This window comes from Mustela nivalis (genome assembly GCF_964662115.1).
Source record: "Mustela nivalis genome assembly, chromosome: 16".
NCBI classification, from domain to species: Eukaryota; Metazoa; Chordata; class Mammalia; order Carnivora; family Mustelidae; genus Mustela; species Mustela nivalis.
Window position 1 is genome coordinate 45,023,938 of NC_139035.1, and position 27,101 is coordinate 45,051,038.

The 27,101-nt window shown below is 45.5% G+C and overlaps 2 protein-coding genes and 1 long non-coding RNA gene across 7 annotated transcripts in view; 1 reads left to right on the top strand and 2 right to left on the bottom strand.

The window, feature by feature from the left end:
* Positions 1 to 1,261, bottom strand: part of NUCKS1 (nuclear casein kinase and cyclin dependent kinase substrate 1) — a 35,159-nt gene extending 33,898 nt beyond the window's left edge. Inside the window, exon 1 of one of the 2 annotated variants that reach the window (XM_082702119.1) lies at positions 994 to 1,261. In XM_082702119.1, coding sequence (XP_082558245.1) covers positions 994 to 1,010 — 17 coding nt within the window. In that variant the 5' untranslated portion in view covers positions 1,011 to 1,261. The remainder of the gene's footprint in view (positions 1 to 993) is intronic. The other variant, XM_082702120.1, reaches the window with a different exon arrangement.
* An 8,563-nt stretch (positions 1,262 to 9,824) lies between these two features.
* Positions 9,825 to 16,341, bottom strand: RAB29 (RAB29, member RAS oncogene family). 4 transcript variants are annotated; one of them, XM_082702127.1, is made up of 6 exons: positions 16,209 to 16,341; positions 15,656 to 15,925; positions 13,634 to 13,705; positions 12,614 to 12,795; positions 12,200 to 12,321; positions 9,825 to 11,910 (listed from the first exon to the last, which is right to left on the bottom strand). In XM_082702127.1, the coding sequence occupies exons 2-6, from the start codon at positions 15,777 to 15,779 to the stop codon at positions 11,796 to 11,798; spliced, it is 615 nt and encodes a 204-aa protein (XP_082558253.1). In that variant the 5' UTR covers positions 15,780 to 15,925; positions 16,209 to 16,341; the 3' UTR covers positions 9,825 to 11,795. The 4 variants fall into 4 exon arrangements, with proteins under 4 accessions (XP_082558253.1, XP_082558252.1, XP_082558255.1 ...); XM_082702126.1 differs by having other exon boundaries at positions 15,656 to 15,930; positions 16,209 to 16,339; XM_082702129.1 differs by having other exon boundaries at positions 16,235 to 16,326.
* A 2,671-nt stretch (positions 16,342 to 19,012) lies between these two features.
* LOC309849498 lies at positions 19,013 to 26,710 on the top strand. The gene is made up of 4 exons (XR_014303731.1): positions 19,013 to 19,146; positions 22,739 to 22,840; positions 24,901 to 24,979; positions 26,119 to 26,710. It is a non-coding gene; the product is annotated as an uncharacterized lncRNA (long non-coding RNA).
* The last annotated feature ends 391 nt before the right edge of the window (positions 26,711 to 27,101 follow it).

Sequence of the window (27,101 nt, forward strand, 5' to 3'; positions counted from 1 at the left end):
TGCAAACTTGTGGAATTTCTCAGAATCGCGTCTACTGGTTACCTGAACCTAGTCCCTTTATTATTAGGTTATTGGGGGGGGGGGTTACAAACACATCCGAGACACGTACGCCGAGGGAGCGTAGACAGGCAGCGGGAACGAGAACCACACGGGATTTGGGTCGTGCTGTTAACCCGCACCTTCCTGAGTAGGGACAGTTCCCCGAGAAGGACATTTCTAGTCGAAGGGAAACAGCGAGCTCGGTGTGGGGGGAGGGGGAGCAGTTAACCCGCTCCGAATTCCGAGTTGGGGGAAAGGCAACAGTCATTATTTTCCAGGGCCCCGTCCCGGGCTCTCACTTTTGCCGGAGGGGAAAAGAACGGGTCCCGCCCACGCCCGGCCCAATCCGGGAGGCGGGACCCTGCAGCGACCCTGGAGGACAGAGGCGGGGCCGGTTGGCAGTACTGCCCCTCCCCCTTTGCATGGAACACCCCCGTCCGCTAGAGAAAGAGGGCTGAGTTCCCCCACCCCCACGCAAGCTGAGGGGGAAAGGGGGACACACGGGCGTCTCGCCCCTCCTCACTTAAAGTGGGGTGGGGAGTCGAGCCCGAGTCCGACTCGGCCGATCTCCCCGCAGGCTGCAAGGGGTCGGCCCCGAGGAGGTGGGGCCTGGGTGGGGGCGCTGACTTCACACCCCTCCCCCTCCAGCCGCTGGCGGTTCAGGGAACACCCCGCCCGCACCAGTGCGGCGGGTGGGGGAGGCAGCAGAGCAGCCTGGAGCCCTGCAGCGGCGCGGGGCGGGGAGGAGCGCGCGCATGGGCGCGCGGCCGCCACCCCCGCGCAGCCCCGCGCGCCAGCAGGGCCCCCCACGCTCAAGGGCGCGCGCGGGCCCCGAAAGGGAGGAGGCCGCGCGTGGCACCGGAGAGGGCCGACTGCAGGCTTCTGTACCCCAGTCCTTCACCACTCACCCACAACCCCCTCCATCCCGCTCCAGGCCTCGGACTCCGCACTGACCTGACAGGCCGAGACATGTTCGCTGTCGAAACAGGACCGAGTCGAGAAGCCAAAGACCAGGACCCCCCCCACCCCGCGCGCTCGGCGCCCCACCCCCCCCAACTTCGGCCGATGGGGCCGCTGCCGCCGAACCCCGAGCTGCAGGCTTCTCAAACTCCGCTGCTTCTTGGTTCAGGGCCCCTTAATCAGACGAGCCCCCCGCTCCCCCGTCTCTTCAAAATGGATGAATCAAACCAGCCGAAAATGCGCCAAAGCCGCGATGCAACCAAACCCACTAGGGCCTATGGGCTCCGCCCCATCACGCCCGGTCATTGGCGGTTTCTGCCAGATGCGCCGAGCTCATTAGCCTGTTTGAATCATCACGTCTCCCAGACCCCGCCCCGCGCAACGATAGGCCCCGCCTCCTCCGTGGGGTCCTGTTAGTCAAGATGCTCTGAGAGCGCACGGCCGCAAAACAAAAATGGTCGCTGCTTGGCCCGCCCCCTGGTTTCGACTCCGGAATTGCAGATTCGTTTTGGGTCGCATCTTGGAAAGACTAGAAAAAAAGATTTACATAGGGTTCAATGTCATTTAGTGGTAGTTTAACGATGTTTCATTTCGCCTGCCTTGATCATCTAGAAACTGCACTAATAGCAAAACCCGTGGGATAGGCAGCCGATTCGTCACTAAGGCGCTGCTTCAGAATTGGAGGGAAATTTCATAGGTTCAAAATTTTTGACCTTAACGCGCAAGCCCTTTCCCATGCCTCCCACAACAGCCCTCAGGGGCTCCACCCGCTGTTGGAGCGGCGAGGCAGGATCATAATCAAGAAATAACTTCACTTCCAATTTCCATTCTTCATTCTGGACCTTGAGATCCATTTCAGGGTCATTAGAGTCCCAGTCTCCGGCATTACTTCAGGGACTTAATGATTAGAAGCATGTGCTCTGGGGCCACAGCGCGTTTTGGTTTGAACCTCAGGTCCACAGCTTAGTAGTTGCAGAACTTTAATCACTGTGCCTCAGTTTTCTCAAGTGCAAAATGGGGACCAAAGATAATTACCTCATAGGGTTATTAAGATTAAATGAGTTGAAATACGAAAAGCCCCTAGGACAGTCACCAGCGCACAGTAAGCAATATCTTAAGTATTTGTTAAATTCAATTTTTGAAAATGACCTGATCCTTGCATTCTTCTCTTAGGGAAGAGAATGGCACAGTCCACCAGCGAAGCATTAAACAAGTTATCTTCTCCCTTTAGCCATGTCACTCTACCCTTTCTTCCCTGAATTTGTGTGTGTGTAGTAAAAAAATGCAATCATTAAATTCACCATTTTAACCTTTTAAGTGCATAGTTCAGTAGCATTAAGTACATTTGCATTGTTGTGCAACTCTCACCACCATCCGTCTCCAAAACATTTTCACCTTCCTGAGGCTTTGTACCATTAAACACTAATTCTCCATTCCTTGTCTCCCCAGATTTTGGCACCCATCATTTTACTTTCTGTTTTTATGAATTTGACTACTCTAGGAACCTCATATAAGTAGAATCATGTAATATTTATGCTTTTGTGTTGACAGATTTCACTTAGCCTAACGTCTCCCAGGTTCATGCATGTTTTGGCATGTATCAAAATGTTCTACTTTTTTAAAGGCCGAATAATATTTCAATGTATGTATATACCACATTTTGTTTACCCATTTAACTGTCAGTGGACACTTGGGTTGCTTCCAGATTTTCACCAGGGTGAATAATGCTACTGTGAGCAGGGGTGTACAAATATCTCTTTGAGCCCCTGCTTTCAGTTCTTTGGGGTATACACCCAGAAGTAGAATTGCTAACCATATAGTTATATTGTTTTTAATATTTGGGGACTCTCCATTCTGTTTTCCACAGCAACTGCATCGTTTTCATCCCCATCAACCCTGCACAAGGGCTCCAGTTTCTCCACATTCTTGTCAACACTTTGGGTTTTTTGGGTAGTAAGCTTCCTCAGTGTCTGAATATATTTTGACTAAGCGTATCGTCAAGCATATGATTGTCAAAATGCCAGTGCAGAGACTGGGGCAGTGCAGTTATCACAAGTGACTTTACTGAAGGTTGTTTTCTTAGGGCAGATTGCTATTATTTTAGAAAATACCTTTCTTTAGTACTGTGAGATGAGGCAGAGATATATATATATATTTTTTAAGATTTTATTTATTTATTTGACAGACAGAGATCACAGAGAAGCAGGCAGAGAGAGAGGAGGAAGCAGGCTCCCTGCTGAGCAGAGAGCCCAACGCTGGGCTCAATTCCAGGACCGTGGGATCATGACCTGAGCTGAAGGCAGAGGCTTTAACCCACTGAGCCACCCAGGCGCCCTGAGGCAGGGATATTCTTGTTACTCATTCATTAGGTAAAGAAGGGAACTGGCCATAGTCAACATGTCCAGGTCTTCCAGGCCTTGCTCTCCTAGTTTAGTTCAAGGCCAATTGATAGATGGCCACTGAATTAAGGCTCTTCCTCTTCCAAGGTGAGGGTCATACCCTACTCTCTCCTCACTTCAGCTTTAGCTAACATCTTCCCTCCATATGCTTCTTCATTCACTGAATCTTTCAACAAACACTGTCTCTTAAGAAGAAAGGAACTGAATATTTTAACTTCTGGTTTACTTTTTAGTGGACAAGTACTGAATTATGCCTTCAGGAGCTCCAGCACTGTGTCTCTGGATACCAGAACCCGGAATGCAATTTTCAAGGTCAGTTCCCTCTTGCCCATCCCCAAGTGCTCTGCCCTCGGCACATGTCTCAGCCACAACCCGTTTGTTGGAAACTGAAGACATCATACCACAGGCTAGACTTTAAAAGCACCATCAGACAACACTGAACAGACAATATACATCATAAAACTATAAAGAACTATGAAAAGAAAAAGAAGCTAAGGAGACAGAAGAGACAGTCATTCCTTTCTCCTGGAAATTGATATTTAATGGGCCTTTTATTTAAAAGATTTTATTTATTTATCAGACAGAGATCACAAGCAGGCAGAGAGGCAGGCAGAGAGAGAGAAGGAAGCAGGCTCCCTGCTGAGCAGAGAGCAGATTTTGAGGCTTGATCCCAGAACCCTGGGATCATGATCTGAGCCAAAGGCAGAGGCTTTAACCCACTGAGCCACCCAGGTGCCTCTTAATGGGCCTTTTAAACTCAATGCTTTATTTCCCTATGATTGTAGTCATATCTTGGGAAGCAGTCTTTTCCTTCTCCCGTTAGGGTTTAAGATGCTAAGAAATGGCAGTGCTAGGGTGGCAGACTGAGGACTCTTCCCTGTCCCTAACAAAGACCCATTTCCTTCAAGGCTATGCTATAGTAGCTGGAAGATGTATAACAAATTTTGAGCACTTACTCTGTGCTGGGCACACTTTTAGTCCTGTGACTCATGAAAGTCATCCAACTAGATCTAAAGACAGACACTACTTCCATTGATTACAAGAGCACACAAAGCTACCTGTCTTTGAAGACCCTGTCAGGAAGTTAAAGAAAATTTCTCCTAGGCTTTTTTTTTTTTAAACTTCTACCTCCAATCTGCTGACTCTTGCTCACCATACTCATAAGAAAGGGCTGTGTGTCTGGTTCGTCTGTCTACAACCCCAGAGGTTGGGTAGCTTTGGAGACATTTTCATGGTTAAGGAGGATGGTCCTCTGCCCTCAGATCACAGCCAGAAAGACGGGGCCCCAGTCAATTTAAACGTTTAATTTCATTTTCTCGTGTATATTTCTTCTGCCCCAGGCTTCTTTCTTCCTCTCTATTTTAAAGTGTTAAGAGCTAAGGTTAGGTGGATTTCTGTAAATAGAGGTTTTGTTTGGGTTGTGGGACTATGGGAGCATTCGATTTTTCTTCTTCATTTTCCTTCATGAGATTTAAAATTTTTCGTGACAAAAGTATTTAAAAAATCTATGTACCCACTTAAAAAATTACTCTTTGTTTCTGTCATACTGAGCATTTGTTATATGGAAAAAATTCAAGGATGCCACCACCAAAACACACACATAAAAAATGAGAAGCAGTGTATTCTGTAGTGAAGGGTCATTTTCTGGAGTCACACTGCTTGAGGCTAGCATACTTGCTACGTAACCCTGGGCAAAGGCTGAAGTTTTTGTGCCTGTTTCCATATATATGCCTCTCATAGGGTCACTGTGAAAATAAAAATAATCCACGTGAAGTGCTTAGGGGAATACTTAGCACTCAGCACTCAGATGATAGCTACTGGCAGCAACAGTTGAAAATGGAAAGGTGCTTAAAATCCCCGTACTTGCAAATCAGATAGCTGATATTCAAAATTAAATGAAAAAAAAAAATTAAATGATAGTCACTGCATTTGGGTGACGTTATCTTAGAAAGTGAAACTTGTTGATTAAATATCTTAGGGAGGGCGCGTGGGTGGCTCAGTGGTTAAGCCTCTGCCTTCGGCTCAGGTCATGGTCTCAGGGTCCTGGGATCAAGCCCCACGTCTGGCCCTCTGCTCAGCAGGGAGCCTGCTTCCTCCTCTCTCTCTCTCTACCTGCTTCTCTGCCTACTTGTGATCTCTGTCTGTCAAATAAATAAAATCTTTAATAAATAAATAAATAAATATCTTAGGGAAGGGGAACCTGGGTGGCTCAATTGGTTAAGCAACTGCCTTCAGCTCAGGTCATGATTCTGGAGTCCCCAGATTGAGTCCTACATCAGGCTCCCTGCTCAGCAGGGAGTCTGCTTCTCCCGCTGACCTCTCTCCTCTCGTGCTCTCTCTCTCTAATAAATAAATAAAATCTTTTAAATAAATAAATATCTTAGGAAATAGCGTACTGTGTGCTACTCAAACTGTACTTCCTGGGCCCCCAAATTTACTACGGAAACAGGCATGTCTCCATTCCATATATGAACATGGTCTCAAAAGCTAACATAAACCAGAAGCTCCAAACCCCAAAAGGGTCAGTTCTGTTTCTCTAAATGTTAGGACAGATTTTCCTTCTTTTTTTTTTTTTTTTTTAAAGATTTTATTTATTTATTTGACAGAGAGAGATCACAAGTAGGCAGAGAGGCAGGCAGAGAGAGAGAGAGGAGGAAGCAGGCTCCCTGCCGAGCAGAGAGCCCGATGCGGGGCTCGATCCCGGGACGCGAGATCATGACCTGAGCCGAAGGCAGCAGCTTAACCCACTGAGCCACCCTCGCGCCCCCAGATTTTCCTTCTTTAAAGATTTTTTAAAAAAAATTTTAAGTCATCTCTATACCCAACATGGGGCTCAAACCCATAACTCCTGAGGTTAAGAGTTGCATGTTCCAAGGACTGAGCCAGTGAGGAGCCCCTGGGCTTATTTTCTAAAATAGGCTTTTCAGGTCCAGTGTTCCCAGAAACCTAACTGACAGAACGGAGATGGGAAATTCAGACTTGCAGTTAAGTCTTGACTTTATTACAAATTCAACTGGCTGCCTTTCGGTCAGTCAAATTTCGAGACATTCCCTCAAACATAAAGTGCGAAGAACTGTTCGTTTTCTTATTTCAAAGATGGTATAAGAAGCATACACAACTCACAGATCTGAAGGAAGAGTTTATATCATATTAGGTATTAGCAGCCAGTACTCCCGGGCTGCCCTCCTCACAGCATGACCAATTATAAAATGCTTACCTTATCTCCTTGCTCAGCCTATCTGTTCTCTCCTCTTTATTCTCATTACTGTGTGGTTAGTTCCTAATCCCACACACTTTGAGTGTGAATCAAATTTTGAGTGTGAAGAGGAATCAAAACACTACCATCGTGGGGCACCTGGGTGCCTCAGTCGGTTGAGCATCTTAACTCTTGATTTCGGCTCAGGTCATGATCTCAGGGTCATGAGATCGAGACCTGTGTGGAGCTCCTCACTCAGGTGGGGAGTCTGCTTTCCTCTCTCTCCGCCTGCCCCTCCCCCACCTCCCCTCTCAAATAAATAAATTAATCTTTTTTTAAAAAATATTTTATTTATTTATTTGACAGACAGAGATCGCAAGTAGGCAGAGAGGCAGGCAGAGAGAGAGGGGAAGCAGGCTCCCCACTGAGCAGAGAGCCCGATGTGGGCTCGATCCCAAGACCCTGGGACCATGACCTGAGCTGAAGGCAGAGGCTTTTACCCACTGAGCCACCCAGGCGCCCCAATCTTTAAACAAAACAAAATACCACCATTACACAATGAAATGCTTTGAAGGTTAGGTGATAGTCAATTTGACTAGGCCACGGCATGTCCAAATATCTGGTCAGACATCATTCTGGTCTGGGTGTTTCTGTGAGGGTGTTTTTGGATGAGAGTCACAGAAATCCGTAGACAGAATCCGTAGATAGAATATAGCAGATTATCCTCCATAAATATAAAAAGGTCTCATCCAGTCAGTTGAGGGCCTTAAGAGAACAAAAGATTGACCCTCTCTTGAGTGAAATAGAATCCTCCTGGGTCATGGCTTTCAAGCTGGAATTATCAGCTCCTCCAGCCTACCAACTCTGAGACTCGAACTGGAACTCCAGTCTGCATGTTGGACCCACCAGCCTCCATAACCGCATGAAACAATTCCTTATAATAAATCTCTTTACGTATGTATCTCCTCTTAGTTGTGTTTCCTTGGAGAATCCTAATACAGAGCCGTACCGTTACATACTGAAACCCTGCAGATTAAATTTAAGAGGATTCAAATTATGCTTGAAAGCCAGACATAAGGCAGGGTTTCTCTACCAATGAAGGCCATATATAGATATATTCTCAAGTCACAGGTATTTATGGCCGAAGCAAAAATACATGTAGTACTTTCCAACACATACCATTTTCTAGTGGCTTCCTACCTATTCCAACCTGCACCTCTGGGGATTACTTGGCTTTCATAAATGAGTCACTTACATAGCTAAAGCTTCTTCAGGAGGGTACCGTGACCCAAGAGGGTAAAGGGGAAAAGGGCACTGAGGTTTGTTTCCTTGGGAAAACTGCCAGTGGATCTTACAGAATACCATGGAGACATTTACACCTTCTAACCACAGCCTGAGATAGTGTCAAAAGCAGACTCTGCTTACAAAAGGCACAGCAGACAGGAAAAGCCTCATGTTAGATGGGACAGTGTCCTGAGGACAGATGACAGACCACTTAAAGACGAGTTAAATCTGGAGATTATAGGACAGAGATTTTTTTTTTTAAAAGATTTTAGTTATTTGAGAGAGAGAAAGCACTAGCAGAGGGAGAGCACCAGTGTGGGGGAGACGCAGACTCTCTCCATAGCAGGGAGCCCAATGTGGGGTTTGATCCTAGGACTCTGGGATCATGACCTGAGCCGAAGGCAGCCACTTAACCAAGCCACTCAGGCACCCCTGGAGATGACAAAACAAAATGAGGAACCCAAACATATCTTAGTAATAGCTAAGGCAAATGAATTTGGGAAATCATCTGGGGAGTAATTCTGGCTCATTCATACTAAGTAACAAAAGAGCAAATATTATCACTTAGTGCAGAGGGGCCTTCCTTGACCTGTAGTCTCTTTTTCTCTGCTTGTTTGGTCATTCAGCTATTCTGTTCAAAGTCCAAAGCCAGGGCAGGGGTGCTTGGGTGGCTCAGTGGGTTGAACATCTGACTCTTTATTTCAGCTCGCTTCATCATCTCGGGGTCCTGGGATCAAGCCCCACATCAGGCTCTACACCCGGTGGGGTCTGCTTGAGGATACTTCCCACCCCCTCTTAGCTTCCTCTCTCAAATAAATAAATAAATCTTGATTTTTTTTTTTTTTTTTTAAGTCCAAAGCCAGGGCAGTCACAATCCCATAGCTCTGTACTCAGCCTTTCCTTGGGTCTCTTAAAAACACTTTGCAGGAAATGCTTGTTTTCTTTTTGTCCAAAGACCAGCTGAGTGGCTGGAGGGGCATACTGTCTGAAATATGGAACCTTCTCTAGGGAAGGGCCACAACAATATTCATGTCCCAAACAATTATACCAAGACGTAGCATCCGAATAACAGGATATAGTTATTTTTTGTATAATTACATCTTTTTTTTTTTTTTTAAGATTTTACTTATTTATTTGACAGACAGAGATCACAAGTAGGCAGAGAAGCAAGCAGAGAAAGAGAGAGAGGGGAGGAAGCAGGCTCCCTGCAGAGCAGAGAGCCCGACGTGGGGCTTGATTCCAGGACTCTGGGATCATGACCTGAGCCGAAAGCAGAGGCTTTAACCCACTGAGCCACCCAGGCGCCCCCAATTAGATTTCTAATTACATAAATATTTCCCTCTTTTTAAAAATATTTGCTTTCCTTTTTTTTTATGGAGAGAGACATAGAGAGGAATTAGTTATATTTCAATTTCTTCCTTAATTAGTTTCAGCCTTATAATGGTCACTACTTATGAGAGAAAATCCAGAATGACCAGCAATGCTTGAAAAAGCAGGTAAATCCTGAGTCAGCACACAGAAAAAGAAAACATATTCCATTTCCCACAATGGTCATATTTCCAAGTGGTATTTGGAATGTCGTGTACTGAATTAGTAGTAGGCAATTGATACCAGTAAATTAATAGATAGAATAACATTTACCTTCATTTTTAAAGAAGGTATTTAAAAAATAGGAGTACATGGGTGGCTCAGTTGGTTAAGCGTCTGCCTTTGGCTCGGGTTATGATCCCAGAGTCCTAGGATCAATATCTGCATCAGGCTCCTTGCTTAGCAGGGAGCCCTCTTCTCTCTCTCCCTCTGCCTCCTGCTCTGCCTACTTATGCTTTTTCTGTCAAAGAAATAAAATCTTTAAATAAAATTAGATAATAAATAATAAAGTCTCCATTTCCCTAATACTCTTAAGTTTTAATAAACTCACATTGAAAGCCAGTAACCACCATGAATACAAGACTTATTTCACCTTTATTTGTGAGTCTGTAGAGGTTTAAACCAGTAAATAAAAATCAATTTTCTTTTCACGTAAAGGAAATTTGCTATTCCACTCTTATCTTCAGAATCATTGTAATAAAAACCTATTTGAAAAGGGTAATACAAAAAAGAACTTCAAGGTCTTAAAACACTGTGCAAAAGTTAGTAACTGGGGGTGCCTGGGTGGTTCAGTCATTGAGTGTCTGCCTTCAGCTCGGGTCATGATCGCAGGGTCCTGGAATCGAGCCCTGTATCAGGCTCCCTGCTCAGTGGGAATCCTGTTTCTCCCTCTCCCTTTCCCAATCCCCCTGCTTGTGTTCCCTCTCTCGCTGTGTCTCCCTCTGTCAAATAATAAATAAAATCTTAAATAAAAAAAAGTAACTGGTATTAAAAACAGACCAACCAACCAACCACTGAAGGCCTGGCTCCTGTTTTCCTTCTCATATTTGGCTTCTGATCATTCGCTTAGGAGAGTAGTTTCCAAAGTCTGGGGTGTATCAGAACCACCTGGAGAGCAAAGAGAGCAGAGGGAAACCCAGGATCATTTACACAGGGAATGCCTGGGTCTCTGCATCTTTCCTAAATTCTCCAGCAGTGTCTTTCAAACCAGGCTGGTCAAATGACACGGGCAGGTTTGAAAAACAATCAGTTATGTTCCCACACTATGCGCCTGGAAATTTTGATTCAGTAGGCTTGAGTTTTGGACCCAGAAATCTTAAAATGTACTCATTTGATTTTTTAAAAATTTGAACAAACTTCCCAGGTGGTTCTGGTAAGTCTGATTGGGGAATCACTTATTTAGGACAATGTATTTAAAATAAGTGTCTTTCAAAGAACTCTAGGACTCTGAGTTCACAAAGAATATTCGTAACTTTGGGTGGGTTATAAATCACCATCCTGTGAGAATTCAACAAATGAAGCTGTCTAGAAGTGATTTGATACTAAAAACCCTACCCGATTTAGCACTTAAATTGCTTAATGATTTTCTGTCTGTCTACTCTCCCCACTCAGACAAAGGTCTGCACATAAAATGCATTTCCTATGGCTGGTAAGTGGTAGGCACCAACGTGCTCAGAAGGAAGTGGCCCCGCAGGATTTTGTCCTGTTAACCTCTCCCTCTTCCATTCAGACTCCCCAGGCTGTAAAGAACAGATCTATTTCAGGGCACCACTGCCCAGCGATGTCACCTGCAGCCTTAGGCATCAAGACATCAACCCTGAAACCTTGTGAACCCTGCTCCCACCCCACTGGTAGGGAGATACTACAAAACCCTAATGGGACAACTGTTTCTTTGGGGGAAAGAAAGGCTCTCATCACACACCACAGATAGTTTAAAAGCCTGACTATTCTTGAAGCCAAGACAAGAGAAAGCCAATTATGACTTCAGACGTTTCAACAATGGTGTGACTTTTGGGTTACCTCCTGTGACCCATGACCCATGGATATCCAGCCCCACTCCTTGCCTGTCTCAGAATCAAGAGGTTTAAATTCAAAGTCCAAGACAGAAAGGATCTGAAAGAAATAACCTACACTGAATTTGGAAAATGCCCTTGGTTCTCATTTTCCTCAAAATCTGAAGTCATATAAGACTGAGATACCCACATACAACAAATGGAAAAAGAAACGCAAAAACAAGTGGGAATTAGGATCCTTAAACCACAGGTGCTGATCCCTAGTGCTCCCCACAAAACCCTAGATCACAAATTGGGGGATGAGGTGATCTTCTTTATACGGAAGGGACTGAGCCCCGGGAGCCAGCAGCAAGCGGGAGCTTGCGGACAGATGCAGAAACACACACGAGTCCCAGGTCTTTCCTTAGTGACGATGGTCCTCCTTCTGGACAGCTTGAAGGAGACAGTTCAAATGTGCTCAACAAGATTGCTGGGTGGGCATCAGAAGGGAAGAGATGGAAAGACCCCCTAAACGTAGGAAGAAAAACAAGCCGGATGCTATGAGCAGCAGGCCCAGCTGGAGGTGGACTTGGTCTGTAGATTGATATAGTCCCCTTGGGTGGATAAAGACAGATCTTCTCTGGAATTGCTCATCATCTTCTCAATGAGGACTCTAAAAAACAAGGAAAACAGACAGAAGATGGATTAAATGGATAAAACAATGGGAGAAATGACAGACCTTGTCTGTCTTATCACCAGATGGCATGCAGTCAAGCCATGAGGTTTAAATGCCCCTCTGTCCCCCGTTGGGAAAGGAGAGCATCCTTGACCTTCAGAAGCTGACATTCCAGTGGCTCAGTCTGCTCTGGTTTGCTCAGGAAAAGGAAAGAAGGTCCCGGGGCGTGGCAGCAGAAGGCAGGTAAATCTGTGTGCCTAACCCCCGAACAACTCGAGCTACTCACCTCATGGCCTCATTAATATTTTTGTTCTCCTTGACTGATGTTTCTGTCCAGCCCGTGAAACCATTCTCTTTACTGAACCGGTCAACCTGGTCTCTGCTCACTGCCCAAGGGGACAGGTCACACTGGCAAAGAGAGAACATAAAAAGCAACACCATAAACTTCCGGCAAAGAGGAACACTGCTCAGATGCTTCTGGATGCAAAACCTTTCTGCCAGTGGCTGAGAACACCGGCATCTAAAATCTGGCCAACATTCTTCCCAAAGAAAGTCCCAGCATCCCTTGAAAGAAGGTAGAGATGATTTTGCCAACTTGAGAGGGGGAAATGGATGCCCGGAATCGGAGAGCCTTTTAGACATGCTTACTCTCCGACCACAGAGAGAGGCCAGGGCCCTTTTTCCTAGATTGACCACATACTTTGTTGGCCAAGAGCAGGCAGGGCACGGGCTCTCCGTTAGGCAGGGTGAGCTTGCTGTCCAAGTCCTGTTTCCATCTCTGGCTATTGCTGAAGGTTGTGGCGTTGGTAACGTCAAACATAATAACGCAGGCTGACGCATCCCGATAGTACAGTCGAGTCATGGAGGTGAAACGCTCCTGCCCTGGGAAGAAAGGAGGGAGCCCTTGAGCAGGTAATACTGAGAACCAGTCTCAGAACACCCTCCAACACCCTGCCCTTTCTACCTTCCTTGTTGGGGAGGGCAGTTTGCGCTATGGCTGAGTCCAGACCGCCCAAGTCCAAGTCCCTGCTCTGTCATTTACTATCTGTATGACTTTGGGCAAGGGAAGCTTCCAGTGCTTCAGACTTCTCATCTGTAGAGCGGGCATAGAGGCAGTAGCTTTCCTCTCAAGGTTGTGATGAGGATTAACGAGTCACTGAATCTCAAATGCTCAGGAAAGTGCTTGGCACATAGTAAAAAAGTCACCTATTGTTATTATTGTTTCTATTTTCTGGGGATCCTCTTTCTCCCCAAGGTCAGCTGAAACGCTGGAAAAAGCACCCACCTATGGTCTGGATAATCTACTGCCTTGCCAGCCATTCCACCCACAGAGAGACGGCTTGACATTTATTCATGGCAAAACATCTACAAGAAATATCTACAAACACTCTCCATCCACCACAACTCAACTATTCTGGCTCCAGAAAAACATCTTCTGGTTGTGGGACACCTGGGTGGCTCAGTCCATTAAGCATCTGCCATGGGCTCAGGTCATGATCCCAGGACCCATCAGGCTCCCTGCCCAGTGGGGGTCTGCTTCTCTCTGCCCCTTCACCTCTCTTCCCACTCCTGCGCTCTCGCTCTCTCTCAAACAAATAAATAAAATCTTAAAACAAAACAAAACAAAAATCCTTCTGGTTTTGCTACCCCCCTTTTTCTGAGAGCTTGCTGATTAAACCAAAATGTCTTCCTTGGTTCCTATCCCATCTCCCCAGCCTACCTGCAATATCCCACAGCTGGAGCCGCACCATCTCAGAGTCAGACCACTGGAGAACCTTCAGAGCAAAATCCACTGAAAATACATGTACAATTGAATAAAATTTACCTTTAAAAAAATCCATGAATAAACTCAGATCAAATATGCGGTTACAACCCTAGAGACATACAATTCTGATCCCACCTATCTATTTATTTTTAGGCTCTCAATGGGTTGAGATGAGCCCACAGAAAGGCTTTTAAGAGAGGAACAGACAATTCTCTCTTTTTAAAACACTGTTATTTTTAAAGTGAACTCCACCTCCAGCGCGTGGGATTTGAACTTACGACCCCAAGATCAAGATTTGCATGGTCTTCTGACTGGAACAGCTAGCACAGATAACTCATTACCACTCTCTGAAGGGGTCCTCAGCTTTTACTCTCTCAACAGACTAATGTATTTGATACTACTTGTCCCTAAGGCTAGGGTTAGGAGGTATGGAAGCAATTATGAAACCAACTCCTGATCTCAAGTGAAACAGTTTCTGGAAGGTCTAGGGGGGTTTTCTGGGGGAAGGGATGATAGGGCAAAAGGGGGAAATGAGGTAAGTGTGGCGGCTTTTGTATCTTCCACATTCAATTTCACTGTTGGTTTCTAATCCAACTGTATTAGGAGAAAAACACTGGGGGAATTCGACACCCTCCACAAGGCTGTAGGGATGACTCTGGGTGGGAATAGGGTCAAGGGAACAGGTCCCAGAGGATTCTAAGGAAGAAGACACCCTATGGAAGGTGCCTGAGAGCTGTGCTCCAATGCTGAGACTCCAGAAGCTAAGCCGGAAAGAGTATGCTACAGGGACAATCTTTTGAGGAGAGAAACAGAGGAACTTCCCAGAATGGGAAACACATTTTTCCATATCTGTGACAGAAATGAAAGCTAGGGGAAATTGAGAATAAACAAACACTTGAAAAAAAAAAATTAGCCAGAGCCATTATTCTTTACTAAAGGAAAACTAAAGTCATTGCTAAAAACTAATTAGTGAAACACTTTTAACCAAACCCATGAAATAAGAGCCCTCCTATTACTTAGGAGTTTGGGGCAGAATGGTAGGGAAATCCTAAATGTTGCTGGATGTTTTCATTGCAATGTTCATGCTTGTTAATTTTTAAATTTAATTCAATTGATTAATTCCCTAAGGAACCATCTTCAAAATTTACATTAGTGTAGGTTTCTTTCCTTAAAAAAGGTTCTCTTAATGTTTGTTAACTCTCCCCTTTTGCCAACTCTTCCCAACTAAAGACCTTAACAAAAAGGCCGTTCTACTTCTGGGAAAGACAAAAAGTTGAGCCCAAGGCCGTCCCTGAAAAGAAATGAATGAACTTGGTGTTTCCTTCCTTCCCATCGCTTGCAACCCCGCACCCCCCAACCCCGCAACTTGAGAGAAAGGAGGGTGGGAAGACAGGTCGGATACCTTAAATAATTTCTAGCTGTCTTTATTTTAAGCAATCCATGGACAAAAATACACAGAGCTCCTCAGCCTTGGTGAGCATCAGAGATAGTGCGGCTCAGGGGCTCTCCCACGCAGGCATCCCCCAAACAAAGGGAGGCTCCTTAAGGCCAGACGACACCTTCCTGTTCCTTCATCAGCTACCTGTGAGATGCGGGTCAAGGGCCCCAGCTGGCACCCAACGAGGCCTCCCCGAGGGGGTCCCAGCGGCCTGGGCTAATCGCAGAGATTTGAGGATGACCGCTCGGGAGGCTACGGGAGACCCGAGTTCACGGTGCCCCCGAGAAACGAACCATTGCGTATTTCCTCAACCTCCCTACCCCATTCCTCCTCTTCACACCTTCGCCCAGTCCCTCTCCAGGCGGTCAGCTCCGACTGCGTGAACCTCATCGGGGGAAACCAAGGGGGAAACGTGCAAATCGAACCCCGGCAGGTACTACTCCCTCCAGGCTCCCGGACACCGACTTCCTGAGCCGAGTAAGGACCCAAGGCCACCGAGCCCCCGGAGGGTCCACCCCGCCCCCGCGGCGACGTCTCACCTCCCACGGTGGACTTGTAGTGTTTGCTGAAGCTGTCCTGCGAGTACCGCTGCACGAGCGACGTCTTGCCCACCGCGGCGTCCCCCACCACCAGCACTTTGAACAGGTGATCTCTGCCGCCCATGGCTGGCGGGCCGGACGGGTGCAGGAGGCGGCGGGTGGGTGAGTGGGTGGGGAGGTGTGTGTGGAGGGAGTCGTCTGTTTTAACCCCTTCGGCTCCGGACCCCCTACAAACTGAAGTTCGGCATTGCAGCCCACCGCCGGTTGGGGCTGCTCTGACGAGAAAAAAGAAAGGGAAACTTCGCACTCAGCCTTTACGCGCTTCCTCCCCGCGCGGCCTCAGCCTGGGTGGGGCCCAGGGCCCGAGCTCCGAGCCCCGGGGCTGTTTGCACCTTCTCCCCCACCCCGCCTCGCTGCCGGGAAACCGGACCCGACGCGGCGGTGCCTCGCCCACCGGGACTTCCCCGGAGCGGTGCCCGGGGCGACTGAACCCGGGGCCAGGTCATTTCACAGTCGGGGTCAGGTGATGGGGTCTTCCCCGCCCGGCACAAACCAAATTCGGGGGAAAGAGCGGCTCACGCTTGGATTCCCGAGACCCTGGACCGCCTCAGGCTGCGCGGTCCCAGTTATCCGCACGCGTCAGGAGGGGGGGGCAGCTTGGAGCACTACGTTTCCCAGGTTACCACGCGGCGAAGAGACCTAGAAGAGTGCAGAAACTCGCCGCGAGGCCACCTGGGAAATGTAGTTCATGAACTCCCCCCAAAATCTGCACCTAATTTCAAGGCTTTCAAACTCCTTCGACGGTTCGAAATCTTATTTTAAAGTCATTCTGTTATAGAAGGATCATTTGGAGGCTCTTTGTCCCACATGATTTCACCTGCCTGAATCCTTCTCCAAATTGATTTCTTATGCATAATCTAAAGGTTTTATGGAACTGAGGCATCTGGGTGGCTCAGCCGGTTGGTCATCCCGGAGTCGTGGGATCGAGACCCTTGTTGGGCTCCCTGCTCTGCCCTCTGACCTTCTCCCCTCTCATGCTCTCTCTCTCTCTTTCAAAAAAATAAATAAAATATATATTTTTTTAAGTAAAGGTTTTATGGAACTAAGATTAAAAATTATTCCATAGGTTCCATAAATTATTCTACTAATAGAAACTCAAGCCTCATCCTTCATGTTCCTAGCAAAGTCCATTTGCTATTACTTTAATATATTTATTTATATATCTTTAAATTTATTTATATATTTATATTATTTGTATATTTATATATTTATTTATATATTTTTACTTATATTTACTTTAATTACTTTAAGATAGACATGTCCAGGATCCTATGAATATGAAGGTTAGCTCTTTTATTTGCCATATGACCCAGTATCAGTCAGGTTCGGGAACATTTGATCAAGAGACTGACCCTTAGGAAATCTCATGCCATTAAATGTCAGTTATTATCATTTGATAAGTGGCCACAGCAGTAAAGGTAGAAAACAAAAGACAGTTCCTCATTCTCACTTCCACCATTCCCAGCCTATCACTTGAGCTGGATGGAAGTCGATTAGAGCACACTGGGAGACCTCCTCCATCTGTTGTTGCTGTTGCTCATAAATAATGATTAACCTACAGTTTTGCAATGACTTAAATTTTTCAGCCCATAATTTTTCTGACCTGTCCCATCGTTAGTTAAAGAGTTAAGGGGACATGAGTTTCATGGCAAGCAAAATAGCTCTGTTCTCTGGGCTGTTGGCCCAGAGGAGAAGAGAAAAAACAACAAGGCTATGGGAAACACAGCTCTGCCCAGGTCTCTTGACAGAGAGGCTATAACTTATACCCTGGGAGGAAAGAACATTGGCATGGTTCTCAAGGTATTTAGTCCAAAATGTTTGTAACCCAGGTATGGGAGGTCAAGCTGGCTACCCATCTTTCCAGATGTCTGAGACCCCTTTCCAGCAGTCTCTTCTCAGTTCCCATTGGCTTTGACATTAACTACTCTGTGACATTTATTTCTCACATGGCCTTCTTGTTCATTCTCCTATCTTTCTGATGATAATCACCTTTTTCTTTTATGGTTTCTTTTGCATCCCACAGCCCCCAAAAGGGGCTATTTTCTAAGGCTTGGCTCTTAATCCCTGAGTTAATCATTCTTTAAACTCTTTCTCTTTTTTTTTCTTAAAGATTTATTTACTTATTTGAGAGGGAGAAAGGAGAGTGTGCACACTAGCAGGAGGCACAGGGAGAGAGGTAGAGAGACTCTCAAGCAGACTTCATAGTGGAGCCTGAGGTGGGGCTCAATCTCATGACCCTAACATCAGGATCTGAGCTGAAATCAAGAGTCAGACACTCAACCAACCGCCTATGCCACACAGGTGCCACTCATTTTTTAAACTCTTTAATGAAGGGGCACCTGGGTGGCTCAGTGGGTTAAAGCCTGTGCTTTCAGCTCAGGTCATGATCCCAGGGTGGTGGGATTGATCCTTGAATAGGGCTCTCTGCTCAGCAGGGAGCCTGCTTCCTCCTCTCTCTCTGCCTGCCTCTCTGCCTACTTGTGATCTCTGTTTGGCAAATAAATAATAAAATTAAAAAAAAAATAGATAAATTCTTTAATGAGTTGTCCTTGGCTTCATCTCTCTCTTTTTAAAAGATTTTATTTATTTATATATTTGACAGAGAGACAGAGATCACAAGTAGGCAGAGAGGCAGGCAGAGAGAGAGGGAGGAAGCAGGGTCCCCGCTGATGAGAGAGCGAGACGCAGAGCTCAATCCCAGGACCCCGAGATCATGACCTCAGCCAAAGGCAGAGGCTTAACCCACAGAGCCACCCAGGTGCCCTGGCTTCATATATCTCTTAGTCTTGATTTTATTTATATTTTTTTTATCTCCAATCGGTTATGTTCAACTGCCATGAAGGTACCTCTACTTGGATGTCCTTTCATAGCTTCCCTCTTACTACAGCTTCATGAAAAGAGCTCCTTTTCCAGGTTCCCCATTTTTGTCACTGATCTCATTGTTTTTTCTTTCCACTCAGGCTTTGAACTTCGAGCACTTAAAAATTTTTATTTTACTGTGGCAGGAATGCTTAACATAAGACCTATTCTCTTAACAAAATTTTAAATGTGTGACGCCATTCAAAAAGTACAAATGTGTAAGTGTGCCATAGAGGTACTGCGTCTTACAGCAGATCTCGAGAACTTACTCATCTTGCTTAACTGAAACTTAGGCCCATTGCTTAGTAACTCCCAACTCCTCCCTCCCTTATTTTTTGGGCAACCACTATTCCACCCTTTATTTCTATGAATTTGTCTGTTTTATTTTTATTTATTTTATTATTGTTTTTAAAATCTTTTATTTATTTATTTCAGAGAGAGAGCTCAGAGGGAGATTGGGAGGCAGAAGACGACTCCTTGCTGAGCAGGGAGCCTGAAGCAGCACTCGATTCCAGGACTCTGAGATGATAACCTGAGCCAAAGGCAGACGTTTAACCAACTGAGTTCCCCAGGTGCCCCATATTTTTATTTACTTTATTTTATTTTCAAGATTTTATTTGACAGACAGAGACCACAAGTAGGCAGAGAGGCAAGCAGAGAGAGAGGGGGAAGCAGGCTCCTGGCTGAGCAGAGAGCCCTACGCGGGACTTGATCCCAGGACCCTGGGATCATGACTTGAGCCGAAGGCAGAGGCTTTAACCCACTGAGCCACCCAGGAGCCCCCATATTTTTATTTTTATTTTTTTAAAGATGTATTTATCTAGAGAGAGAGGGCATTCATGTGTGTGCTCGCACACAGTGCCGGGTGGTTGGGCAGAGGGAGAAAGAGAATCTCAAGCAGACTCCCCGTTGAGCTCTCCGGGGACTGAGACTGACTGGGGACTCCATCCTACCACCTGAGATCGTGACCTCAACCAAATCGAGAACTGGATGCCCAGACACCCCTAAATTTGTCTATTTTAGATATCATATAAATGGAGTAGTTGTCTTTCTGTGATTTGGTCATTTCACTTAGCATAATGTCCTCAAGGTTCATTCACGTGGTTGCCTACTGCAGAATGTCCACTTTTATAGAATGCTAAATGATATTCTACTATAAGCATACACACCTTTCCTTCATCTATTTGTCTATCAATGGACATTTAGGTTGCTTCCATGGCTTGGTTATTTGTGAATAGAGGTTAATGAACATGGTAGTGCTAATATCTCTTCAAGATTCTGATTTCAATTCTCTTGCATAATTACCCAGAAGTGGGATTGCTGGGTCATATGGTAGTTCTATGATTAACTTTTTGAGGAACTGCCATACCGTTTTTCCAGAATGGCTGCACCATTTTGCTTTCCCACCAGTAGTGTGCAAGGGTTCCAGTTTCTCCACATTCTTGCCTACAGTTGTCTTTTTTTTTTCCTTGGATAATAGTGATTTTTTTTTTAGAGATTTTATTTATTTATCACAGAGAGAGAGAGAGAGAGCACAGGCAGACAGAATGGCAGGCAGAGGCAGAGGGAGAAGTAGGCTCCCTGCTGAGCAAGGAGCCCGATGTGGGACTCGATCCCAGGATGCTGGAATCATGACCTGAGCCAAAGGCAGCTGCTTAACCAACTGAGCCACCCAGGCATCCCGGGTAATAGTGATCTTGACAGGTGTGAAATAATATCCCATTGAGGTTTTGATTGGTATTTCCCTAATGATGAGTGACATTGAACATTCTGTTATCTACCTGTTGGCAATCTGCATGTCTTCTTTGGAGAAATGCCATTTTTTAATCATGTTATTAGTTTTATTATTATTATTATTATTATTATTATTATTATTTTTGCTATTGCAGGCCTCGAGCGTTATGAACACTTCCTTTTACACACATTACTTTATAGCCCCCTCCTTTTAAAAAAGCTTGTCACCACATCATCTGATTCTTCTTTTTTTTTTAAGATTTTGTTTATTTATGTGACAGACAGAGATCAAAAATAGGCAGAGAGGCAGGCAGAGAGAGGGGGACGCAGCAAAGAGCAAAGAGCCAGATGCGGGACTTGATCCCAGGACCCTGAGATCATGACCTGAGCTGAAGGCAGAGGCTTAACCCACTGAGCCACCTAGGAGCCCCCTGATTCTTCTTTCAAAACATTTCTCCACCCACCCTTTTTGCTTCATGTTAGGGTCCCTTTCCTGGTTTAGGCTTTCATGATCTCATACCTCGATCATCTTCAATAACTTGTTCATTGGTTTGCCTGATTCAAGTTTCTTTGTCTTCAGTTCATCCTACGTACTGGCCAGGATGAGTTTCCTAAAACATCATTGTTCCTTCCACTGTCTAGCAAGTATGCAAAGATTTAGCAACCTTCCTGAGCTGGTATCCAACACCCTCTACCCTGCCACCCTCCCTGACCAATTTTCTCTCACCTGATCTCAAATGGGAGTTCCCCCCTTCAACAAGGTCAGGTTCCTTATACTCTTTAAAAGCCCTATTTCATTACTGACTTTGCACCTTTGCCCAGGGCCCCTTACCTATCAGAATACCCTGCAGGCTTCTCTTCACAAACCTCTCTTACCTCACTTCAAGTTCTCAAACTTCTGTGTGCACAAGAATCACCCGGGGCACTTGTTAAATATGGACATTGTGATCCAGGGAAAATTTTTTTATTTGCTACCAACGTGATTCTTAGACCAGATTCCACTTTGAGAAATGCTGTTAAGGCCTGACTTTCGTGTCCACTCACCATGAACATTTCCTTTATCACTGCAGCCCTCAACACCTGTAGCTTTTACAGTCTGCTTGCCTTGTAGTCACTTATGGGACCAATTTATAATAATCTAACTTAAAAGCAACCAGCATGTTGCAAAGTAAACAAAGACTTCAAATACAAAATTTTGGTTTGGGGCCCTGTTGTCTGTGAGAAGAACTTCCCGAAGTTTCCCAGATCAGAAAGGTGAGGACCAAAGATTTAAGAGGGAAGATTAGCAAGTTCCTGGTGTCCCCCCCACCGCCCCATCACAGTTTCTCTCCTCCCTTTGTTGGGGGCCAGGTATATTTCTTCCATAGTAAGTTGCAGTTTCCGAGAGAGGCAGTTATAAATAAGAGGGAGGGAAAGCCCAAGCAGAGTGCCAAGCAACTGATTTGCATATGCATGTTTGGAACACAGTTGTTTGCAGGCTGGGGCAAGTGGTAAGCCTTGTTTTGTTACTATCACACTTCCTAGGGCTGTCTGCCTCCTTCCATTTTACATTTGATTTCTCACTTTTTATTCTGAAAATGTTCAAACCCACAGGAAATTTGAAAGAGGAGTTGAATGCATATCAGTATGTCTTTGAGCTGGATTTCAATGACTAACATTGTGCCCCATCTGCTTTGTCTCTTTGTGTGTAGGGAATCATTTGAAAATAAGTCATACATACTTCATCCCTAAATAGTTCAGCACACAGCTCCTAATAATGAAATTTGCTTACAAAACCCCAATACCATGATAACACCTAAGAAAAGTAACCTCAGTTGAGGAGTATCTGAACCTTTACATATTTCTATAGCATTGAAATATTTTTTCTTGCCTCTAATCTAGAATACTAAATTCATGCATTGTGTTTAGTTCTTTTATTTCTTTCATTTTTTTTTTTTAAAGATTGTTTTTATTTATTTGTCAGAGAGAGAGAGCACAAGCAGGGGGAGCAGAAGACGGAGAAGCAGGCTCCCCACTGAGCAAGGAGCCTGATGTTGATCTCAGGACCGTGGGATCACGACCCAAGCTGAAGGCAGACGCTTAACCACTGAACCACCCAGGCATCCCTCTTTCATCTTATTTTAATGCAGAACTACGCTGTGTCCAGTACAGAACCCAGTAGCCACGTGTGGTTATTTATATTTAAATTAATTAAAATTGAATACATTTAAAAATCAGCTCATCAGTCATCCTGGCCACATTCCAAGGTGCTCAGGGGCCACATGGGCGCCGCTGGTGAACAACCCAGATGTGACCATTTCCACCATCTGTCAGACAACAACATCAGTCTGTAATCTTCTTTTCCTTTTCATAACATTGACTTTCTTTCTAATGAGTCCAGGCCATTGTCTTGTAAACAGTCTCACAGTCTGGATTGTCCGTTTTTTTCAGTGTTAGTTTCTGGAAGGCCATGTTTTGGCCAGAGCCCTACACAGAGGATGTGTTCCATCACTAATTGCAGAAGCCTGCTAGTGTTACCTACGGTATGAGTCGGTAAGTACTTATGTAAGTGGTGACCCAGCACTGGGCAGTCACTGCAGGGCTCAGGAGCTTGACTTCAAATAGAAGAGCAAAGGGTAGGGGCGCCGGGGTGGCTCAGTCGGTTAAGCCTCTGCCTTTGGCTCAGGTGGGGATCCCAGGGTCCTGAGATTGAGTGCCACATCGTGCTTCCCTGGGCTCCTTGTTTGTGGCAGGGCTGCTGCTCCCCCTGCTTGTGCTCTCTCTCTCTCTCTATGACAAACAAAAATCTTAAAAAAAAAAAAAAAAGAGCGAAGAGTTTATATGGTCTCCAGAGCCTCTATCACTGTGCCAGGACAGGGAGGAAAATGCTTTGTGATGTGAAATGCAGACAGAAGTGACACAGCAAGTGGCCCAGCAGCACAGAGGGAGAGGAGGCATGGACCCAGGAAGGGGGAGGTCCTGGGGCTCTGGCTGTCCCTGAGCCCCAAAGTCCATGCTCTTTTAAATAATCATAACTGTGGGGGCACTTGGGTGGCTCAGTTAGGTAAGCGGCCAGCTCTTGATTTCAGCTCAGGCCCTGATCTGGGGGGAGGGTCCGGGGATTGAGGGCTCCGCGCTCAGCGGGGAGTCTGCTTGAGGATTCTTCCCCTCTAGCGCTGCCCTTCACCCTGCTCGTGCGTGCACTCTCTTGCTCTCAAATAAAGAAATCTTAAAAAGAAATAAATAATCATAACTTTTTGGTGACTGCTTTGGGCACAGGAAGCAGCTTGATGAGATGCCTGTGACCCAGCTAAGCATTCAGCCGGAAGGCTTCACAGCAAGGTCCCCTAGGGAACCCTCTAGAGAGAGGCTGGCAAGAACAACTGCCGCTCACTCCACAGGCTTGTGCCCTGAGTCGGGTTAACTTTGCCCTTGGGAGCATCAAGGGAAAACACCGAACTCTAGTTTTTACAGTTTGGTTGCCACATTACCTCCTTGGAAGGATCCCCTCCCTTCCACCTCCAAATAAGGACCAGGGAAAGAAGACAGAAAAAGGGCAGAAGCTAGAGGGGAAATTTTGGTTTAAAGAGCTGAGGGTATGGTCCAAGCTGTCCATGTTGGGAAGTCGCGTCTGTAAAATGAAGGTGTTCTCTTCCAACACGGATGGTTCTGCTCTAATTTTCTGTGTCCTTTTAGCTCTGCAAGAGGGGAGGAAGACAGAGATCATTGCACCTCTAGACCATCCTTCTTGTCCACCGACAATCCCTTGCCCCTCCACTAAGACCTGGAAATACCATTGTCTCCCTAGCTCTTGGAGTTGAACTCTAACATGAACATTAATGAGAAGTCCCCAGGCAGGAGACTGAAGAAAGTACACACAGAGCTAAAGAAGGAATGCGTTGATCTATAGAGAAATTGGTCAACCTCAGAGGCAGGGAGAGGACACTCGGGGAGTATACCGTTCACCCCTCTTCCGGCTGTCTGGTAGACACCAGAATCTTCAGGGAGTATCTGGCTGGCTGTCAGGTATCCTTATCGTGGAGACTCATGGAGCTGAATAACAAGACCCGGTACCTTTCTATCTTCAAGTTATAAAATTAACATTTTTTGTTAGGATTTTAAACCCTCTGGGTACCTCCTGACTGCCGAACTTCCCACGAAGCTTGCTCTAGAGAGCGAATGTGCTGGGGAGGCTGATGTGTCTTTTGTGCCCATTTGGTCCTAAGCCCAGGCCTGAAGGAGTCTGTGTGGGTCCAAGTCAGCCTCCCTGAGATGATTTCTGGATGGGAGCGAGTTTCTGAGCCTCTGAGGATGAAGCCAGGCTTGGGGGCGGGGTCTGTTCACCCAGTGGAGACCTATCTGTGAAGACAGCGGCCCCCCCTCCCTGCACAGCTCTGTCCAACTTCAGCTGCACTCATGTCCCTGGTGGGTAATATCCAGGATGGATCTGGGTCTGCTAGCTTCTGGATTCACTAGTTCCTTCCTATCACCCCAAACTCTGTATTCTGAGTATTTCTCTTTTTGTTTTGCTCTACCACCAAGTCAATCAACATTATATAGTAATAATAAAAGCTTCTGTTTATTGAATCTTCCATGTGCGATGGCCCCACAAGGAAGGCATCGTTGTCCTAATCTATAAATGGGACAACTGGGGGATCAGAAGAGGCGAATTATGGCCACCAGCTGAAAGAGGTGAGATTCAAATCTATGTCCGTCTACCTCTGGAACTTGTGTTTAAATGTTATTATTATTATTATTATTTTAAATATCTTATTTATTTTTAAAGAGAGCACATGAGCTGGGGAAGGGGCAGAGGGAGAAGCAGACTCCCCGCTGAGTGGGGAGCCTGATGTGGGACTCCATCCCAGGATCCTGGGATCATGACCTGAGGCAAAGGCAGATGCTTAACCGGCCAAGCCACCCAGGCACTCTACTTAATATTATTTTAACAATTAAGCCCCATGAGATTAGGAGTTGTCTAAGTCTCCTCATTCTGAAAGTGGACATGGGGATTCTTACTTATTGAGGTCAAAGAATAAGAATCTGTCTTGACTGGAGAAGCAGCTTAGTGATTGTGTCTGGGGAGAGCAGGAGAATTCCAGTGCTGCCCTAGGGCATCCCAGGGGATTCTGACTGCCATCTTTGACCCTGATACAGGAAGGAAATAACCCAGATTCTACATGATGCCTTGTCCTGTCCTCCTCAGCTCCACAGTTACTAGGGGGAACGATCAGTAGCTGCTGTGCTCCAAGCTTGGGAGTGGCTCCCCCGAGAGCACCTCAGGCCTTGGGGACATTCCTCCACCCCAGCCTGAACCTAGATGGAAGGATGGTTCAGATTTTGGCCTGGCAATCAGATCTTAGTAAATACTTCATATTTGACAGGGCATTTATTCTTTTGAAACTTTAGTTTCTCTTTCTACAGATTTCTTTCTTTTTTATTTTATATATATATTTTATTTTATTTATTTTTTTATATATATATTTTAATTTAAATTCAAGTTAATTAACATACAGTGTAGTATTGGTTTCAGAAGCAGAATTCGGTGATTCATCACTTACATTCAACACCCAGGGCTCATTCCAACAAGTGCCCTCCTTAATGGCCATCCCCCAGTTACCCCATCCCCCCAACCCACACCCCTCCAAGCCCTCAGTCTGTTTCCATAGTTAAGAGTCTTTTATGGTTTGCCTTCCTCTCTGTTTTTATCTTATTTTATTTTTCCTTCCCTTCCCCTATGTTCATCTGTTTTGTTTCTTAAATTCCACATATGAGTGAAATTACATGATATTTGTCTTTCTCTGACTGACTTATTTTGTTTCTTCCCACAGGTTTCTAACTCCTCAAAACCAAACAAACACTTCGTTTCTGAATAACTTGTGAGGTAGTCAACAACTTGGGTAATGTACTTGAAACTCACACATGTGACAGTCTGTGGCAGAGTCAAGGACAGAAAAACATGTGGTTGTCCCTGGCCGACCGCAGTTTGGAGCAATGTTCTCTATCTACTCGTTCAACATTCCTTTGCTTCCTTTGAACTCCCTTTGATGGGAGTTAAGAGAAAAATAATTTCTATAATGTCCAAAATAAGGGAATTTTTTTGGGGGGGGCAGGTTACTGAGTGTGACATCACATTTAAACTTATTTGGAATTATTTTAAGTTTTTAAAAAAAGGTGACCAATAGCTTGGCAGTATTAGTCACCATACTTAACTAAACATGAACATTGCCATAAAGTCTTTCAAATTATGGTTAAGAAAAACCTTTTCTGGCTGGCCAAACTGTTCTCACTTGTCTGCAATTTCTCTTTTCTTTCAATTTGTTTGTTTGCTTGTTTTTAATTTCCTGAAGCCAGTCATTTTCTTGGGAGCCACATGAAAAGATGTTTGTATCTAGATAATGTAATAAAATGCAGTATAATGTGGTCAGCGGCCCGATACTGTCCATTAGTCAGTTTCTGGATTTTAGCTGGAGGAGAACGGATTTCAGGAGACTGTCCACTGGTGCTGGTGAATCTTGGGGCTGGTGTTGTTGTCTGTAATTATGTAGCAAAGATACCATCAAGGACAGACTGGAGCCTGGGAGGCCTGTTTTAAATGTCCACTGGAAGATATTATCTATTTCAGTAGACAATTAACACTGTGCGGTAATGTAAGGTGTCTCATGGGCAAAATTGACATAACAGGTACCACATTTCTGATCATTTCAGCGATGCCTTTGTCTTCTCTATATAAGGCACCTTGGCCAGCTGTTTCATCTGGCTCCAGGCACCGTGGGAAGGCACTGGGCTGAGAGAAGCCTGGGTGTGAATATGT

What these genes read in the sequence shown, in the direction of transcription:
- RAB29 (XM_082702127.1), bottom strand. Translation starts at nt 15,779, where the DNA reads ATGGGCGGCAGAGATCACCTGTTCAAAGTGCTGGTGGTGGGGGACGCC. An exon ending in CCAGCTGTGGGATATTGCAG is followed by an intron (nt 12,796 to 13,633) that starts GTAGGCTGGGGA and finishes CTTTCTTCCCAG; the next exon opens with GGCAGGAGCGTTTCACCTCC. An exon ending in AATATTAATGAGGCCATGAG is followed by an intron (nt 11,911 to 12,199) that starts GTGAGTAGCTCG and finishes CTTGTTTTTTAG; the next exon opens with AGTCCTCATTGAGAAGATGA.